Source organism: Amia ocellicauda, chromosome 15 (assembly GCF_036373705.1).
Source record: "Amia ocellicauda isolate fAmiCal2 chromosome 15, fAmiCal2.hap1, whole genome shotgun sequence".
Taxonomy (NCBI): domain Eukaryota; kingdom Metazoa; phylum Chordata; class Actinopteri; order Amiiformes; family Amiidae; genus Amia; species Amia ocellicauda.
In genome coordinates, this window is record NC_089864.1 from 785,955 (window position 1) to 806,694 (window position 20,740).

At 47.5% G+C, this 20,740-nt stretch overlaps 1 protein-coding gene across 4 annotated transcripts in view; it reads right to left on the reverse strand.

Annotated features, from left to right (window-relative positions):
- col11a2 (collagen, type XI, alpha 2) overlaps window positions 1–20,740 on the reverse strand; it is a 61,437-nt gene that overhangs the window by 4,314 nt on the left and 36,383 nt on the right. For all 4 annotated transcript variants that reach the window (XM_066687206.1, XM_066687205.1, XM_066687207.1 and 1 more), the window contains 28 exons: window positions 19,808–19,861; window positions 19,658–19,702; window positions 19,441–19,494; window positions 19,288–19,341; window positions 19,055–19,108; window positions 17,892–18,089; window positions 11,424–11,477; window positions 11,201–11,308; window positions 10,469–10,576; window positions 9,961–10,014; window positions 9,647–9,700; window positions 9,226–9,333; window positions 8,495–8,548; window positions 8,307–8,360; window positions 7,413–7,466; window positions 6,477–6,530; window positions 6,126–6,233; window positions 5,199–5,252; window positions 4,776–4,829; window positions 4,575–4,628; window positions 4,401–4,454; window positions 3,671–3,778; window positions 2,474–2,527; window positions 1,415–1,576; window positions 1,133–1,186; window positions 964–999; window positions 755–808; window positions 252–537 (listed from right to left, as the gene is read on the reverse strand). In XM_066687206.1, coding sequence (XP_066543303.1) covers window positions 252–537; window positions 755–808; window positions 964–999; window positions 1,133–1,186; window positions 1,415–1,576; window positions 2,474–2,527; window positions 3,671–3,778; window positions 4,401–4,454; window positions 4,575–4,628; window positions 4,776–4,829; window positions 5,199–5,252; window positions 6,126–6,233; window positions 6,477–6,530; window positions 7,413–7,466; window positions 8,307–8,360; window positions 8,495–8,548; window positions 9,226–9,333; window positions 9,647–9,700; window positions 9,961–10,014; window positions 10,469–10,576; window positions 11,201–11,308; window positions 11,424–11,477; window positions 17,892–18,089; window positions 19,055–19,108; window positions 19,288–19,341; window positions 19,441–19,494; window positions 19,658–19,702; window positions 19,808–19,861 — 2,239 coding nt within the window. The remainder of the gene's footprint in view (window positions 1–251; window positions 538–754; window positions 809–963; window positions 1,000–1,132; window positions 1,187–1,414; window positions 1,577–2,473; window positions 2,528–3,670; window positions 3,779–4,400; window positions 4,455–4,574; window positions 4,629–4,775; window positions 4,830–5,198; window positions 5,253–6,125; window positions 6,234–6,476; window positions 6,531–7,412; window positions 7,467–8,306; window positions 8,361–8,494; window positions 8,549–9,225; window positions 9,334–9,646; window positions 9,701–9,960; window positions 10,015–10,468; window positions 10,577–11,200; window positions 11,309–11,423; window positions 11,478–17,891; window positions 18,090–19,054; window positions 19,109–19,287; window positions 19,342–19,440; window positions 19,495–19,657; window positions 19,703–19,807; window positions 19,862–20,740) is intronic.

Consider the following 20,740-nt stretch of genomic DNA (forward strand, 5'->3'; position numbering starts at 1 on the left):
ATCGGTAATAGTATCAGTATTATTAGTATTAGTATTGGTATTGGTATTGGTATTGGTATTAGTATCAGTATCGGTATTAGTATCAGTATCAGTATAAGATTTATTATTAGTATCGGTAATAGTATCAGTATCAAAATCAGAATTATTACTATTATTATCAGTGTCAGTATCTGTTTCACTATCAGTATTATCATTATTAGTATTAGCATCACTGTCATTAATTAATGCAATTGTCTCATTAGCCGCCGTACCGTCCTTAAACTCAGGCTGGCTCAGGCGCAGGTCCTGGCAGGTGCGGGCGGGGCTGTCGTGGGTGCCCAGCGGGTTCCTCAGGTGGTCAATGTCTGCCTTCATGGAGTTCAGGGAGCCGAGGATCTCCTCCATGCTGCCCTCGGCCACGCCCACCCAGTCCGACGCCCAATCGGCCTGCGTCTCAGCCCGGGACTCCGCCTCCTCGAACTGACTGGCGTCGATGGAGCGCTTCGACTTCTTGGGCATCTGGAAGGGCAGCGGCTGGATCGCCTCACCTGGAGGACCCTGAGAGAGAGAGAGAGAGCGGGAGAGTGGGCATTTAGTCAGACCCTAATACAGACTCCAGAGACACTCCTGACATAGAGAAAAACTAGGTTTACACAGAGACTTTGACTACAATTGGACACTGAAGTACACTAATTCTAAGAGATGTTGGACTGAATGATACTGTCTCAGTGATGACAGAAATTACACTAATCAGGAGAAATGAACAGGTACTTACAGGAGGCCCAGGAGGTCCCTGCACACCTTTCTCTCCTTTGGGACCAGCAGAACCCTACAGAGAGAGAGACAGACAGGACAGCACAATATCATGAACACTGTAAATATGACCCTGCAAAGACACAAAGCACAGTGAGAGAGAGAGACAATACGGACAATCAGCTCCAAGAATGGAGAGATCAAATTAGAGAGAGAGAGAGTGAGACTCACCGTAGCTCCCTTAGCACCTTTAAGACCAGGAGGACCCTGAGAGAGAGAGAAAGGGTCAGTACTTTACATTGTTTAGACTGTTACTGTGATATTATACAGTGGTTGTACAGAATGATGATGATGATAATAGTGCAGGCAGATTGGGCAGTGCGGTACGGCTGATACTCACAGGCAGGCCAGGGGGGCCAGAGGGGCCCAGGGGCCCAGTGGATCCAGCGAAACCCTGAAACACACAAATACATAGCACTGAGAGAGAGGGAGGGAGGAAGCCCCGAGACACACAGCGCTGAGGGAGGGAGAGAGAGCTCTGATAATGGAGGAGGCAGATACATCTCTTCTGAGGACAGTGCTATGCTGTCTGGGGCAGTTTCAGTTGTCCTGGTGTAGCAGTAGGAAGTGAAGGGGCAGATACAGGCTGAGTGGGGCAGTTCCAGCTGTGAGGATGACTCACGGTGTCTCCCTTGGGCCCGGTGTTGCCCTGTGGCCCCGGCAGGCCCCTGTCGCCCTTCTCGCCCTGCTCCCCAGTAGGTCCAATCAGGCCGATCAGACCAGGGTGTCCCTTCTCTCCCTTCGAACCCGGGTCTCCGCGCAGCCCCGGCAGCCCTGGAGGACCCTGGAGGGGGGAGGAAGAGAGGAAGAGAGGGCAAAGGAAGGAGAGGGATGGGGAGAGAGGGGGGGTGGGAAAGTGAGAGGTGGGTGTGGGAGAAGGAGTGAGAAAGGGGAGGAAAGAGGGATGAGGCAAGAAGAGGTTTATTGGAGGAGGGAGGGAGAGAGGAGGAGTTGAGCGGGAGGTAGGGTAGGAGATGGGGAGCGAGGAGGGGAGAGGGATGATGAGGGGAAGGAGAGAAGGATGGGATTAATACAGAAAATATTAGGTCATGTCATTGATACATTAACACACTGACACAGTGACACATTCCAACACTGTTTCATTCACTCTCTCACTCACTCTCTCACTGTTTGACCTCCTCTCTCTCTACATCACTTCCTCCATCTTTCTATCTCACTCCCTCTCATCATAGCCTCCTCCCTCCACCACTCCCCTCCCCTACGTGACTCACTCCCCTTCCTCTATCACTCACACCACTCCTCCATCTTTAGCTCCCTCTCTCTGTCCCTCACACTTATCCTGTTATCTCCCACTCCCTCTCCCTCCCTCATTCTGTACTTCTCTCTCTCCATTCACTCCAACCTTCTCTCCCTCTTTCCACACTCTCACACTCACTTGCTCACCTACCCTCCCTATATCTCTCATACCCTCCTTCCCTCTCCCTTCTCTCTCCCTCATTCCCTCCCTCCCCCTCCATCTATCCCTCGTACCTTCCCTCCTTTCTCCCTCTCTTTTTCTTATTCCCTCCCTCCTCCATTCTCCCTCATTGCTTCCCTCCTTCTCCCCTTTTATCCCCATTCCCTCCTTCCTCTCTCCCTCAATCCCTACCTCCCTCCCCCCTTCTATCCCTCATTCCCACCATCCCCCACCCCTTCTATCCCTCATCCCTCCCTCCCTTACCAAGGGTCCTGGGGGTCCCTTCTGTCCTGTAGCACCTGGAGATCCTTGTTCACCCTGAGAAAGAGAGAGAGAGAGAGGGAGTGAGGCAGAGAGAGGGAAAGGAGAGAGACAAATTAAATATTGAACATTAAAAGGACAGTTACGGTGGTTTATTGAGGACATGAAAAAAAAAAAAAACAATGTGCTGTCAACACATTTGGGTTTATTGAAGGACTACACATCAAAGGAGTGGCCATCCCTTAACTGGCGACACAGGGGCTTTAAATACTCTATTTGATTATTCAATTAAACATCGAACTGCACGGGGACTGGAGGGGAGAACACAAACGTGCCGATGTGATATAGGTGTATTTAATCAAAGTGATCAAAGTGAAAAACGTACAGTTGACTGAGGCCGCTACATATGTAACAGTTAAAACTGTATAAAACCACACAATCAATGTCATGCTTATCAAAAGGGACCACAACTCGGTCCATGTGGTCCGGACCTCAGAAAGTGTACACAGATGAAGGCTCAAAATATATAACTTAAAGCAGGCATAACTATACTCAATGGTTAACAGACTTAACCCCACTATTGTACGGAATAATAATAACAGGAAAAGCATTAGTATTATAGTAATAACAATAAATACATATGTGACCAACCAATTTGAAATGTCCCACTTGAACCACATCATTGAGTGCCTCCATCTCCACAGCACAGTGTTCAGCCCACTACACCACGACACATAACCTTTCCATAAAAAAGGTTTAAAGCTGTTCTGAGGGGTTACCTAATTTGTAATGTCTTCATTATGTAGAATGAGTGTATTTACGAATAGGCACACGTAGAATATGCTAATATGAACATGTGTATGATTATTATGATTGTAGTTTGGATAGTTTGTATGAGTTGTGTCAACAAAACTAAAACTCTGAGTGAGTGTGTGTGTGTGTCAGTGAGTGTGTGTCAATGAGTGAGTGTGTCACTGTGCCTGTGTGTGTCAGTGAGTGAGTGTGTGTGTGTCACTGTGTCTGTGTGTCAGTGAGTGATTGTGTGTCACTGTGTCTGTGTGTCAGTGAGTGTGTGTGTCACTGTGTCTGTGTGTCAGTGAGTGAGTGATTGTGTGTCACTGTGTCTGTGTGTGTCAGTGAGTGAGTGTGGATCTGTATGTGTCACTGTGTCTGTGTGTCAGTGTGTCTCTTTCTTCTCACCACAGATCCTGGTAGCCCCCTCAGTCCCTCTGTTCCTGGTTTTCCAGGAGGTCCCTGAGGCCCCACTGGGCCAGTCTTCCCAGCAGGACCGATCGCACCCGAGTCACCCTGAGAGAGAGAGAGAGGTTAATACGGTACAGACGCACTGGCAGACAGACTGGATACTGGAGGACTACACTGTGTATTTACACTTAACAATTAATACATCAATACCGATGGTGACCGAACACAATGCTGCATTAACACAGACAGTCAAGGAGACAGACAGACACTTAATTAGAGAGACAGACAGAGAGACAAGATAGATGGTTAATTAGAGAGACAGTTCAGTAGAGAGAGAGACACAGAGACAGAGACAGACAGAAAGGAAATAAATTAGAGAGAAAGTCAGGGAGACAGTTCAGTAGAGAGAGTGATAGAGAGACAGAGAAACAGACAGAAAGAAACTAAATTAGAGAAGACAAAGAAGATTATTGAGAGTCCAGAGAGACAGACAGAAAGACAATTAGAGAGAGAGTCATAGAGACAGAGACAGGAAGACACATTACGGGAGAAAACAGAAAGAAAAAACATATAGTGACAAAGGTGGAGAGAAAGAAAGAGGTATAGAGAAGCACAGACACGCACTGAAACGGAGAAAGAGAGAAGAAAGATTTAGCGTCTGTGTTTGTTGGGGTCCTGGGTGCGATCACGTCTCATGACCCCTGGTGCTGAACCCTGGACCACTCACCTTGCTGCCCTTCTCTCCCTGTCTCCCCTCTGCACCTCTCGTTCCAGCAGGACCCTGGGAAAGAAAAACAAATCCATTACAATCAAGAACAATTACACCTCAGTATGAATGTCTGATACACTGACTGACTGACTGGTGCCCCGCTCTCCCCGACCGTCACCACACAGATCTCACCCTCTTTCCAGGGGGTCCTGGGGGACCAGCTTCACCGGTGGGTCCTGGAGAACCCTGAGAGAGAGAGAGGGAAGGGGGTTAATAAAGTACACACTAATTGTCTGCTTGTTTAATGACCCCAGAGGAACTCCTGACACAGACCCTACAATGAGAGAGTGAGGGATGGAGTGAGAGTGTCAGCTGTGAGGAGGAGAGACTCACCGCTTGTCCCTGTTCTCCATCCTCTCCTCTCTCTCCCTTCGCTCCATCTTGACCCTGAAACAGAGAGAGAGAGATTATTAACACTTTACACAGGAAACTGGTTGAGTCGGAGAGGGGGTGCAGGGGGTATTTGTATTATACAGAGGGTAGGGGGGGCATTGTGAAAGGGGTAATTATAGTATCAGATGGGATATTTAATCTGAGGGGGTATCTAGGGTCCTGAAGGAAGGTATTGGGAGCATCTAGTGGTGTTTGTGGTATTTGGGGTAGTAAGTAGGCTATTTACAAGGGTGTCTGGGGTATTAATGCGGTATTAAAGGGAAGTGTTTGGGGAAGTTAATGGTGTCTGGGTATGTAGTGGTATTTGGGGTAGTTCTGGGTATCAGGATAGTGTGGCATTAAGGGGGGTATTATTATACTCACTCTGGGACCTTGTTCACCAGGGGGTCCGGGGTCACCAGGAAAACCAACTGGGCCCTGAGAGAGAAAGAGAGAGAGAGAGAGAGGCAGAATTATTGTGTGCTATAACATGCACAGGTAGTATTATACAGGGTGTTTATTAGTGTGAGTATCTTATGCAGTGTGCTATAACTGTATTATACAGTATTATACAGTGTGTTTATTACAGAGTGAGTGTGGTATACAGTGTGCTATAACTGCATTATACAGTATTGTATAGTGTTTATTACAGAGTAAGTGTGTTATATAGTGTGCTATAACTGTATTATACAGTATTGTACAGTGTGTTTATTACAGAGTAAGTGTGTTATACAGTGTATTATAACATGTATAGTTATTATTGTACAGTGTGTTTATTAGAGTGTGTTATACAGTGTGCTATAACATGCAGAGTTAGTATTGTACAGTGTGTTTGTTACAGAGTGTTATACCCTGTGCTATAACTGTATTATACAGTATTATACAGTGTGTTTGTTACAGAGTGTGTGTGTTATGCAGTGTACAATAACATGTACAGTTAATATTGTACAGTGTGTCAATTACAGAGCGAGTGTTATACAGTGTGCTATAACATGCACAGTTAATATTGTACAGTGTGTTAATTACAGAGCAAGTGTGTTATACAGTGTGCTATAACGTGTATCATGTTCATGTATATTGTATATTGCGGTGTGTGATATGCCAGTGTATGAGCTATTCAGCAGTATGTGTTTATAGGATGCTAACTGTACAGATTATACTGTGAGTGTAAGTGCACTGTAAATGACTGCACAGTAGATTAACACTGCACTGATGGTGTATAAAGTTGTCTGTTACAGTGTGTATATCAGTATACAGTGTGTTGTACAGTGTTGTGTGTCAGTGCTGCGGTGAGTGTAGTGTTAAACTCACAGGGTTTCCTTTGGGCCCATCGTCTCCAACCGGCCCCTTCCCTCCTGCCGGGCCGGCTGCTCCCGGCTGTCCCGCCTCTCCCTTCTCTCCACGCTCCCCGCGGGGGCCCTGCCATTGGACAACACATCTGTCAGTCAACACAGCTCCAAATGCCACTGGACAAGATGCTGCCAATCAGTCAACACAGCCTCTCATTGGATGACACAGCTTGTCCCTGCATAACCACACCCCCACGGTCTGCCACTGGACAGCATGGACTGTCTATCAGTTAACAGACAACATCTCATTGGATAATATAGGCTGTCAATCAACAGAGCTTGGCAACACTGGTTTCAACAATTGACCTCTGACCTTTCCTCCAGGCTCTCCTCCTACTCCTGGTGCTCCTGCCTCGCCAGGCTCGCCCTGCAGACAGACAGACAGACAGACAGACAGAGAATGAGACGGGCAGATAGACAGAGAATGAGACAGACAGGCAGACCGACAGACTTATAAAGACACAGACACGGTCACACAGACTTACATTCAATCCCTGACAGACAGACAGACACAGACAGACAGGTACTGTGATGAACACACAGATGCACAGCTGGAGAGACTTGGTAGAGACAGTAACAGAGACAGACAGGCAGACCCTGTTCTACACACAGAGACAGACACTGTTAGATACACAGACAGACAGGCAGACCCTGTTATACACACACAGACAGATACAGACAGTCAGACACTGTTAGACACACAGACAGACAGGCAGACATTGTTAGACAGACAGATACTGTTATACACACGACAGACAGACAGACACTGTTAGATACAAAAAGACAGACAGGCAGACACTGTTATACACAGACAGGCAGATGCTTTTATACACAGACATACAGACCCTGTTATATACACACAGACAGACAGGCAGATACTATTATATACACACACACACATAAACACTGTTATACACACAGAGACAGACAGACAGACACTGTTATACACACAGAGACAGACATGCAGATACTGTTATACACACACAGACAGACAGATACTGTTATACACACACACACAGACAGACACTGTTGTACACACAGAGACAGACAGACAGACACTGTTGTACACAGAGACAGACAGACAGACACTGTTAGACACACACAGAGACATTACTATAGAGCTTCATCTTCCAGCTTCAGTCTCTGACACTCATTCCACTCTGTGCTACAGTATTGAATGGATTTCCACAGGGGCAACATCGCCCCCAGAGCAGCAGGACAGGGGGTGCCACCGCAGCCACAACCTCACCTTCTCTCCCTGGTTGCCAGGGTTACCGAGACCTCCGGGGGGACCTTGGGGACCCTGAGAGCAGAGCGAGAGAAACACTTAACCAGCTGACAATAAAGAGTCAAATGACTCACTAACTGAACTGAGTCACATGACTGAGTCACATGATATGCAGCGTCATCAGTGGGAGGGTATCACAGTGACTCTGGATAATGGCCTAGGCTTGGGAAATGTAATACGAAGACAATATAGTCCATGTGCACGTCTACAAGCGTATAAGACTCGTATAAATCAGATTCATCACCAGCACAGTGCGCTGCAGCTATTAGTTTAGACAAATGAATGAGTAACTGTAGGCCCTTTTTTTACGGTACCAGAAGCACTAAAACAGACAAACAATAGTAGGGAAATAATTGACTACAGGTAAAGCAACAACTCAATAAATCACCCTGGGAAAAAGTACAGAATGTTGCAAAGTAAACTCCGCTTCTCAGCAACACAAAAGAAAATACAGGCACCACAATAGCTCAGTAACTTCACAAGACAAACAGTGTGTTCTCTACATTGTTTTAATTTCACTCTTTGTCATATATATGAACTCAAATGCACTGATGAATTTTGTTAGCTCGCATATAGAAAAAAGTATTGGCAATAAAGAGTTATAATGAGCACAGTTCACTCTACTGTGTGGTCGATGACAATAAAGTGTGTAGCTGGTCAACTTTCTTTATTTTTTCTTCTTATACTAAGTATGACAAGTATCTGACTGAAGTCTGGACTGGACAGCAGTGGGCAGCACTGTGCAATGAGCATTGTGAATGAATACATGGTGAAACAGCAGGCTATCTGTGTTGTGCTGTAAAGCAGTAGTATCGCGTGTTGTAAGGGTGTTGTAAAGGTGCTGGCATCACTCACATCAGCTCCACTGGGACCAGCAGGGCCTCTGGGACCGGGGGGGCCAGGGGGGCCCTACAGAGAGAGGGAGAGAGAAAAACTACTGTTAAAGACTGTCACTGTAAAGTACCAAGCAATATATTTATCTTATTTACACTCCTCATACATAACAATAATTAAAATATCAATGATAATATCATCAGTCTCACCAGGGGTCCGACATCTCCAGTCTCTCCCTTCTCTCCGGAGGGTCCGGGCAGTCCCTGAAAAAAAAAACACACACGGGCAATCAATACACAATACTCGATACACAAAACACACTGGGCAATCAAAACCCATCACATCAGCCACACACAACTGAACCCACTAGAATCACCAACACACAATTAGTTACACACACTTAATAACCCAGAAATCAATCACACACAATCCATAGGGGCACAAACACTGTCAGTCAAACACAGACATCACACTGTGACTGCTCTGTGCCATCTAGTGTATGAAGTGAGTTACTGCAGGTGGCAACCTTTCTACTGAAACCATGACAAGTGCTGGCCTCTGGGGTTACAGCTCTGTTACTGCAGATTATTATTATTATTATTATTATTATTATTATTATTATTATTATTATTATTATTATTTCTTGGCAGACGCACTTATTCAGGGCGACTTACAACATAAGTGCAAAAATACAATGAAGTACAAGGCATCAATCATTACAAATCACCAGAGCAAGGCAGTGCTTTCTGATGCTAACTGTACAGAGTATAGTGTAGGTGTATATTAATAATACACTGACAGACTTACTGACGAACACACTGACAGACTGACTGACACACTGATACACTGATACACTGACTGTGCCCTAGAGCACACTAATCAGATAGACAGTTATGTATCCCTTCCCGGAGAGATGGGGGGGTGGTCTCTGTATTCTGACCTGCAGACCGATGGGTCCGGGGGGGCCAGGGAATCCACGGGAACCCTCATCTCCCTTTGCCCCGAACGGCCCCTGCTGTCCCCGCGCACCTGTCTCTCCATCCGCACCCTGAGAAAGAGAGAGAGAGAGAATGAATGAAAATTTTAAATAAATGTTTAAATGTCTAAAATGTATAATTCCTGTATTTATTGTTCCCATTGCCCTGTTCCTGATCACTAGACATATCTGTCAAACCATTGGCAACACTGATGTTAATTAGTAAATTTTTTAATGTAATTGAATTCGAGGGATGGAGAGAAAGAGGGAGAGAGGGGGGATTGAGAGAGAGAGATAGAGATGGGGGGTGGGGGAAGAGACGAAAACAGAAGTGTAACAGTGTTCTCCTGACAGTAACAGAGGAGGAGCTGTGGAGGTCACTCACCGCCGGGCCTGGCTGACCCACTGGACCCATCGGACCTGGGGGGCCGGGGGGGCCCTGGAAGAGAAACACACACACTGTTACACACAGACACACAGTCATATAAACACACTGACACACACTGTTACACTATATACACATACTAACACATGCACACTGGACTACTTATACACACACACACACACACACACACAACGTGACACACAGGAAAATACACACACTAATAAACACTGAGTGTAAAATGTAGAGAGAGATAAATATATATATATATATATATATATATATATATAATAAACTGAAAGATGGTTCTCACTCACATGTTCTCCTTTGTCTCCCTTTCCTCCCTTCTGTCCGTGCTCTCCAACCTCACCCTGTAATAGCACAGGGATACATTGTTAATTACACTACATATCAGGTAATACTATTGTAGTAGCATGTTAATAATGATGTAATAACACAGGAGTTATACAGTACACAGTATTAGTGATATCCATCAATACACTATCAATAACATCTTAAAAATATAGTATGGCACTGAGCCCATAATTGGAAATTAACCTGGAATGCTACTGACACAATACGGGAACACACTAACTCATGTACACTATCAATAACAGAATACATAACCACGTAATAACACAGTAATACATTGCTACGACCACTGATATTATAGCAGATGGAATACATGTATTCACACTGCAGCAGCAATGGTTTACAACTGTAACTGTGGCTCCAAAGCTATCAGCTGCAGTCACTGCGATCACGTGTACTAAGGCCTGCATCCTGGGACTAGATTTGTCAGCCCCCCCAAGCCCTTGCACTGGCCTTGTCTCCATCCTCCCCAGGGACGCCTGGAGGTCCGGCTGGGCCTGGCAGCCCCACTGGTCCCTGGATGCCGTCTCTGCCTGCTGGACCGATGGGACCTTTCTCACCCTGAGTGAGAGAGAGAGAGAGTGAGAGAAGGGGAATTGGGAAGAAGAAGGGGTGAGAGCATGGGGAAAGATGAAGATATAAAGCATTTAAAAAACAATACTAACAATGGAAGAGATATTTAGTTGTTGCTGTGTGAACAGAGTGCACTGTCAGTTTGTGTATATAGTGTACTACGTGTATATTGTGTGTATATAGTTATCATGGGTTACAGTACTATTCACAGTAAAACATGTATGTGTATACAGTACAGTACAGTGTGATGGTGTGACAGTGTGTGTTCAGTACACTGTGATAATGTGAGGCACAGTGTGACTAGTGTGTAGTCAGTGTGTTGTTATACAGTGTGACAGGTGACAGTACAGTGTAGTCAGTGTGTTGTGTGCAGAGTGACAGTACAGTGTAGTCAGTGTGTTGTTATGCAATGTGACAGGTGCCAGTACAGTGTAGTCAGTGTGTTGTTATACAGTATGAAAGGTAACAGTACAGTGTAGTCAGTGTGTTATTATGCAGTGTGACAGTACAGTGTAGTCAGTGTGTTGTTAAGCAGTGTGTTGTGTGGAGAATGACAGGTGACAGTATAGTGTAGTGTAGTCAGTGTGTTGTGTGGAGAGTGATGGTACTCACAGGCACGCCCTTCTCTCCAGACGGGCCAGGAGGACCCTGGGGGCCGGGTCTGCCAGGGGGGCCAACTGGACCCCCTGTACCTGCTTGACCCCTTTCTCCTGGAGAACCCTGAAACACACATATACTGGAGTTAGAGACTGACACCGAGACAAGAAATTGGTATAGAGAGCGAGAAAGAGAGAGAAGGAATGAGTGATATAGAGAAAGAGAGAGATTAACTCACCGCTGGGCCAGGGGGACCTGCTGGTCCTTCATTTCCTTTCAGTCCTCCTCCTCCCTGAGAGAGAGAAAAATAGATATAAACACAGAGCCAAAAAAAGAGCCCAAGAGACACACAGACCCTAATACAGACCCCAGAGACACTCCTGACACAGAGACCCTAATACAGACCCCACAGACACTCCTGACACACAGACCCTAATACAGACCCCACAGACACTCCTGACACACAGACCTTAATACAGACCCAACAGACACTTCTGACACACAGACACACAGACCCTAATACAGACCCCACAGACACTCCTGACACAGAGACCCTAATACAGACCCCACAGACACTCCTGACACACAGACCCTAATACAGACCCCACAGACACTCCTGACACACAGACCCTAATACAGACCCCACAGACACTCCAGACACAGAGACACACAGACCCTAATACAGACCCCACAGACACTCCTGACACACAGACCCTAATACAGACCCCACAGACACTCCTGACACACAGACCCTAATACAGACCCCACAGACACTCCTGACACACACACCCTAATACAGACCCCACAGACACTCCTGACACACAGACCCTAATACAGACCCCACAGACACTCCTGACACACAGACCCTAATACAGACCCCACAGACACTCCAGACACAGAGACACAGACCCTAATACAGACCCCACAGACACTCCTGACACACAGACCCTAATACAGACCCCACAGACACTCCAGACACACAGACCCTAATACAGACCCCACAGACACTCCTGACACAGAGACCCTAATACAGACCCCACAGACACTCCTGACACAGAGACACACAGACCCTAATACAGACCCCACAGACACTCCTGACACACAGACCTTAATACAGACCCAACAGACACTTCTGACACACAGACACACAGACCCTAATACAGACCCCACAGACACTCCTGACACAGAGACCCTAATACAGACCCCACAGACACTCCTGACACAGAGACCCTAATACAGACCCCACAGACACTCCTGACACAGAGACCCTAATACAGACCCCACAGACACTCCTGACACACAGACCCTAATACAGACCACACAGACACTCCTGACACAGAGACACACAGACCCTAATACAGACCCCACAGACACTCCTGACACACAGACCCTAATACAGACCCCACAGACACTCCTGACACAGAGACCCTAATACAGACCCCACAGACACTCCTGACACAGAGACCCTAATACAGACCCCACAGACACTCCTGACACAGAGACACACAGACCCTAATACAGACCCCACAGACACTCCTGACACAGAGACACACAGACCCTAATACAGACCCCATAGACACTCCTGACACACAGACCCTAATACAGACCCCACAGACACTCCTGACACAGAGACACACAGACCCTAATACAGACCCCACAGACACTCCTGACACACAGACCCTAATACAGACCCCACAGACACTCCTGACACACAGACTCTAATACAAACCCCACAGACACTCCTGACACACAGACCCTAATACAGACCCCACAGACACTCCTGACACAGAGACACACAGACCCTAAAACAGACCCCACAGACACTCCTGACACACAGACCCTAATACAGACCCCACAGACACTCCTGACACAGAGACACACAGACCCTAATACAGACCCCACAGACACTCCTAACACAGAGACACACAGACCCTAATACAGACCCCACAGACACTCCTGACACACAGACCCTAATACAGACCCCACAGACACTCCTGACACAGAGACCCTAATACAGACCCCACAGACACTCCTGACACACAGACCCTAATACAGACCCCACAGACACTCCTGACACAGAGACACAAAGACCCTAATACAGACCCCACAGACACTCATGACACACAGACACTAATACAGACCCCAGAGACACTCCTGACACAGAGACACACAGACCCTAATACAGACCCCACAGACACTCCTGACACACAGACCCTAATACAGACCCCACAGACACTCCTGACACGGAGACCCTAATACAGACCCCACAGACACTCCTGACACGGAGACACTAATACAGACCCCATAGACACTCCTGACACACAGACCCTAATACAGACCCCACAGACACTCCTGACACAGAGACCCTAATACAGACCCCACAGACACTCCTGACACACAGACCCTAATACAGACCCCACAGACACTCCTGACACACAGACCCTAATACAGACCCCACAGACACTCCTGACACACAGACTCTAATACAGACCCCACAGACACTCCTGACACAGAGACACACAGACCCTAATACAGACCCCACAGACACTCCTGACACACAGACCCTAATACAGACCCCACAGACACTCCTGACACACAGACCCTAATACAGACCCCACAGACACTCCTCACACACACACCCTAATACAGACCCCACAGACACTCCTGACACAGAGACCCTAATACAGACCCCACAGACACTCCTGACACACAGACCCTAATACAGACCGCACAGACACTCCTGACACAGAGACACACAGACCCTAATACAGACCCCAGAGACACTCCTGACACAGAGACACACAGACCCTAATACAGACCCCACAGACACTCCTGACACACAGACCCTAATACAGACCCCACAGACACTCCTCACACACAGACCCTAATACAGACCCCACAGACACTCCTGACACAGAGACCCTAATACAGACCCCACAGACACTCCTGACACAGAGACACACAGACCCTAATACAGACCCCACAGACCCTAATACAGACCCCACAGACACTCCTGACACAGAGACACACAGACCCTAATACGGACCCCACAGACACTCCTGACACAGAGACACACAGACCCTAATACAGACCCCACAGACACTCCTGACACAGAGACACACAGAACCTAATACAGACCCCACAGACACTCCTGACACACAGACCCTAATACAGACCCCACAGACACTCCTGACACAGAGACACACAGACCCTAATACAGACCCCACAGACACTACTGACATAGAGACACACAGACCCTAATACAGACCCCACAGACAATCCTGACACACAGACCCTAATACAGACCCCAGAGACACTCCTGACACAGAGACACACAGAGACTAATACAGACCCCACAGACACTCCTGACACACAGACCCTAATACAGACCCCACAGACACTCCTGACACACAGACCCTAATACAGACCCCACAGACACTTCTGACACAGAGACCCTAATACAGACCCCACAGACACTTCTGACACAGAGACCCTAATACAGACCCCACAGACACTCCTGACACACAGACCCTAATACAGACCCCACAGACACTCCTGACACACAGACCCTAATACAGACCCCACAGACACTCCTGACACAGAGACACACAGACCCTAATACAGACCCCACAGACACTCCTGACACAGAGACACACAGACCCTAATACAGACCCCACAGACACTCCTGACACACAGACCCTAATACAGACCCCAGAGACACTCCTGACACACAGACCCTAATACAGACCCCACAGACACTCCTGACACACAGACACACAGACCCTAATACAGACCCCACAGACACTCCTGACACACAGACCCTAATACAGACCCCACAGACACTCCTGACACACAGACCCTAATACAGACCCCACAGACACTCCTGACACACAGACCCTAATACAGACCCCACAGACACTCCTGACACAGAGACACACAGACCGTAATACAGACCCCACAGACACTCCTGACACAGAGACCCTAATACAGACCCCACAGACACTCCTGACACAGAGACACACAGACCCTAATACAGACCCCACAGACACTCCTGACACAGAGACACACAGACCCTAATACAGACCCCACAGACACTCCTGACACACAGACCCTAATACAGACCCCACAGACACTCCTGACACAGAGACACACAGACCCTAATACAGACCCCACAGACACTCCTCACACACAGACCCTAATACAGACCCCACAGACACTCCTGACACAGAGACCCTATATCAGACCCCACAGACACTCCTGACACAGAGACACACAGACCCTAATACAGACCCCACAGACACTACTGACATAGAGACACACAGACCCTAATACAGACCCCACAGACACTCCTGACACACAGACCCTAATACAGACCCCACAGACAATCCTGACACACAGACCCTAATACAGACCCCAGAGACACTCCTGACACACAGACCCTAATACAGACCCCACAGACACTTCTGACACAGAGACCCTAATACAGACCCCACAGACACTTCTGACACAGAGACCCTAATACAGACCCCACAGACACTCCTGACACACAGACCCTAATACAGACCCCACAGACACTCCTGACACACAGACCCTAATACAGACCCCACAGACACTCCTGACACAGAGACACACAGACCCTAATACAGACCCCACAGACACTCCTGACACAGAGACACACAGACCCTAATACAGACCCCACAGACACTCCTGACACACAGACCCTAATACAGACCCCACAGACACTCCTGACACAGAGACACACAGACCCTAATACAGACCCCACAGACACTCCTGACACACAGACCCTAATACAGACCCCAGAGACACTCCTGACACACAGACCCTAATACAGACCCCACAGACACTCCTGACACACAGACACACAGACCCTAATACAGACCCCACAGACACTCCTGACACACAGACCCTAATACAGACCCCACAGACACTCCTGACACAGAGACACACAGACCCTAAAACAGACCCCACAGACACTCCTGACACACAGACCCTAATACAGACCCCACAGACACTCCTGACACACAGACCCTAATACAGACCCCACAGACACTCCTGACACAGAGACCCTAATACAGACCCCACAGACACTCCTAACACAGAGACACACAGACCCTAATACAGACCCCACAGACACTCCTGACACACAGACCCTAATACAGACCCCACAGACACTCCTGACACACATACCCTAATACAGACCCCACAGACACTCCTGACACACAGACCCTAATACAGACCCCACAGACACTCCTGACACAGAGACACACAGACCCTAATACAGACCCCATAGACACTCCTGACACACAGACCCTAATACAGACCCCACAGACACTCCTGACACAGAGACACACAGACCCTAATACAGACCCCACAGACACTCCTGACACACAGACCCTAATACAAACCCCACAGACACTCCTGACACACAGACCCTAATACAGACCCCACAGACACTCCTGACACACAGACTCTAATACAGACCCCACAGACACTCCTGACACACAGACCCTAATACAGACCCCACAGACACTCCTGACACACAGACCCTAATACAAACCCCACAGACACTCCTGACACACAGACCCTAATACAGACCCCACAGACACTCCTGACACACAGACTCTAATACAGACCCCACAGACACTCCTGACACACAGACCCTAATACAGACCCCACAGACACTCCTGACACACAGACCCTAATACAAACCCCACAGACACTCCTGACACACAGACCCTAATACAGACCCCACAGACACTCCTGACACACAGACTCTAATACAGACCCCACAGACACTCCTGACACAGAGACACACAGACCCTAAAACAGACCCCACAGACACTCCTGACACACAGACCCTAATACAGACCCCACAGACACTCCTGACACACAGACCCTAATACAGACCCCACAGACACTCCTGACACACAGACCCTAATACAGACCCCACAGACACTCCTGACACAGAGACCCTAATACAGACCCCACAGACACTCCTGACACAGAGACACACAGACCCTAATACAGACCCCACAGACACTCCTGACACACAGACCCTAATACAGACCCCACAGACACTCCTGACACACAGACCCTAATACAGACCCCACAGACACTCCTGACACACAGACCCTAATACAGACCCCACAGACACTCCTGACACAGAGACCCTAATACAGACCCCACAGACACTCCTGACACACAGACCCTAATACAGACCCCACAGACACTCCTGACACAGAGACACACAGACCCTAAAACAGACCCCACAGACACTCCTGACACAGAGAAACACAGACCCTAATACAGACCCCACAGACACTCCTGACACACACACCCTAATACAGACCCCACAGACACTCCTGACACACAGACCCTAATACAGACCCCATAGACACTCCTGACACACAGACCCTAATACAGACCCCACAGACACTCCTGACACAGAGACACACAGACCCTAAAACAGACCCCACAGACACTCCTGACACAGAGACACAGACCCTAATACAGACCCCACAGACACTCCTGACACAGAGACCCTAATACAGACCCCACAGACAGAGACTCTTATATACACCATAGATACTCTGCAGATTTACTGTAGATAAACTACATATACACTATAGATACCCTGCAGATATTCGGTACCCTATAATTCAGTACACATGCAGTGACTCCTTACCGGGGTTCCAGGCAGTCCTCTCTCTCCAGGGAAGCCTCTCAGTCCAGGGGGACCATCCTTGCCAGGACCCCCTTGTGGCCCAGGGTCGCCCTTGGTTCCCTCCTTGCCTGAGGCTCCAGGCAGGCCCTGCTCCCCGGGGGGGCCAGGGGGCCCGGGGTGACCCCTCTCACCCATAGGGCCACTCTCTCCTGATGGACCCTGAGAGAGAGGGAGAGAGAGGGAGGAGAAAGGGGAAGAGATGGTGGGAAAGATAGTGACAAAAGAGGATGGAGAGTGAGAGAGGGTGGATAGAGGGAAGAGAGAAGGTGGGGAGGGAGAGAAGGAAGGGAAAGGAAGGATAGGGGGTAGGGAGTGGGAAGGGAAAGGGGAGAAGAGTGGAGAGGATGAGGAGGAGAAGAGAGGGGGAGAGTGAGGAGGGGGAGAGTTGATGGGAGGGGTGGAAATGGAACAGAGGAGGGAGAGGGGGAGCACGAGGTGAGAACAGATACAGGTTAATTTAGAGCTCGATTCATGTTACAAGGTGAGAAACAGACAAACATTAATTTGACGTCTGTGAGCGTACATCTGAGAGTGTGTGTGTGTGTGTCTATATTGCTCTTCTTTGTCTGTGTGTGTCTGTGGCAATGCGTCTGTCAATCTGTGTCTGTCCAATGTTCAGGGGTCCCTCGTAAAATGAATTGATTTTAACGGTTGTAAAATAGGGATGTGTTCCAAATTTAATTTTTTTTTAAATAAAATTAAAAAATATTGGCAGTGCTGTGCTTAAAAACATTTGCCGTTTAAGTTAGACTCATAGCCTACTTATTCACTGCACTACATTAATACGTTACATAAATTAAAGAAGATAAAGTACCATTTGTGATGCGTCTGGCTCTACAGCTGCACAGAAGAGTTATTAGTGATTATTCAATGAGCGAAACACGACCACAATCTACCGCGTTATAGACATTAATTCTTGAACTGTATTAACTTCAATTATGCAGTTTTTATTAAATGAGTTTGGGTATAACGAGAGACATCTGTACTGTGTCATTCAATTGTCAGTCTGTGTCCCAGTGCCTGTCTCTTGGTCTGGGTGTTTATCTGTCAGTCAGCCTCTCTGTCTACCTTTCTGTCAATCAGTCATCAGTCTGTCCGTCAGTTTGTCTGTCTCTCAGACTCACCTGGGGTCCCACTACACCTGGAGGTCCAGGGGGGCCAGTCTTCCCTTGGAAACCCTGATAGAGAAAGAGAGAGAGGTTAATACAGCGTCACTTGATGCTACAGTTCATGTAATAAAAAGAAAAGACTGATACTGAGAAGAATAATGGACAGAGGACACAGAGATTAGAGAGGAAAGGATGGAAAGAGAGGGAGGGAGGGAGAGAGAAAGAGGGAGAGATACACAGGCACTTACAACTTCTCCTCTCTGTCCTGGGTGTCCGGGCAGTCCGTCTTTTCCTGGGGGGCCCTAAGAGAGAAAGAGACAGAGAGAGATCAATAAATATATAAACATACATACATATATATAAAATACATAAATAGACACTATTCTTAATAATGCTCTTACAGGAGGTCCCTTTGGTCCTGGGAATCCGTTAGCACCTTGAGGTCCAGGCAATCCCTGAGAGACAGACAGACAGAGAGATGGGAAGGAAGAGAGGGAGACAATCTCAGGAAACCTGAATTTAAAACAATGTTGTGTTCCAGTGTCTTATTCATTGATTCATTTTTTATTATCTGTTGCGTCTAACAAACAACTGTGCACCCCCCACAATGATACTCACTCTCTCTCCTGGGGGGCCGGCGGGGCCATCGCTGCCTGACGTTCCCTAAAGAGAGAGATAGAGAGACAGATGTCACACATACATTACAATAAATTCTACACAAACGATAATAGGCTCCCTCCATCCCTCCCTCTCTCCCTCCTCTCTGACCTTGGCTCCTGGTTTCCCTGTAGCTCCTCGGGGGCCTCTCTGACCTCTGGGACCCTGAGGAAGAGAAAGAGAGAGAGACAGATATTTATGTCAGTTAGTAAATTGACAACATGTCAACAGTTTCATGTCCTTCAGTGGGAGTTGACTGTGAGATGTTGACAGATGTGGGGCCAAGGCCAATCTACGGATTTTGTGCACATTTAGCGTCATCGCTATTGCAGACTGACTTTTAAAATAAGGACTATGCTGTTGCACGGGCCAAAGTAAATACATAATAATAGAATAGCATAACCACATAACCTTTCCTGCAACAGTGTTGTCCTGTTTTTTTTTTGTTTTTTTTTTTAATTTCTGCTTGGAAAAACTACACTCCTGATGCAACTGTGTGGTCAGAAGAATTCATAACGAGATCCCTGTCTTGTGCCCTCAATACTTTTGTGGAACCGAAGGGATTGTATTGTAATTTAGTCCCTTTAGGAATCATTTCACGCAGTAACCGTCGCTCGGTATGCTGCCATGTCACGTAGTTCGGTAACATCAAAAATAAACACAGAAATATCAGAGAACTTGCGAAGACAATGTCATGAGCACTTGATCCACTATGACAAAAATATTAAGTTTTAAAAAGACTCTGGGTCACAGTCAGCGTGATCTCTTCTGCGTTTCATTCGTGGCATTTTGAATGTAGGCTCGGTGTCCATTTCAGCTGCTATTTCAGTTGCAGTGGTTTTTGTCAGTGACAATGCCACATATCTTTCAACTGGAGACTCTTACTCACAGCGAACAAGATATCATATCATTAAATGCATTAATTACCAGGCATGCGCTCAGGTAACCCATGGTGTCTGATGGAGAAAGTAGTCGTGTTAAAGTGTTTAGCTTACATGGCTTTTCAGACCCTAAGATTCTTCTATTGAACGGATTATGAAAGAC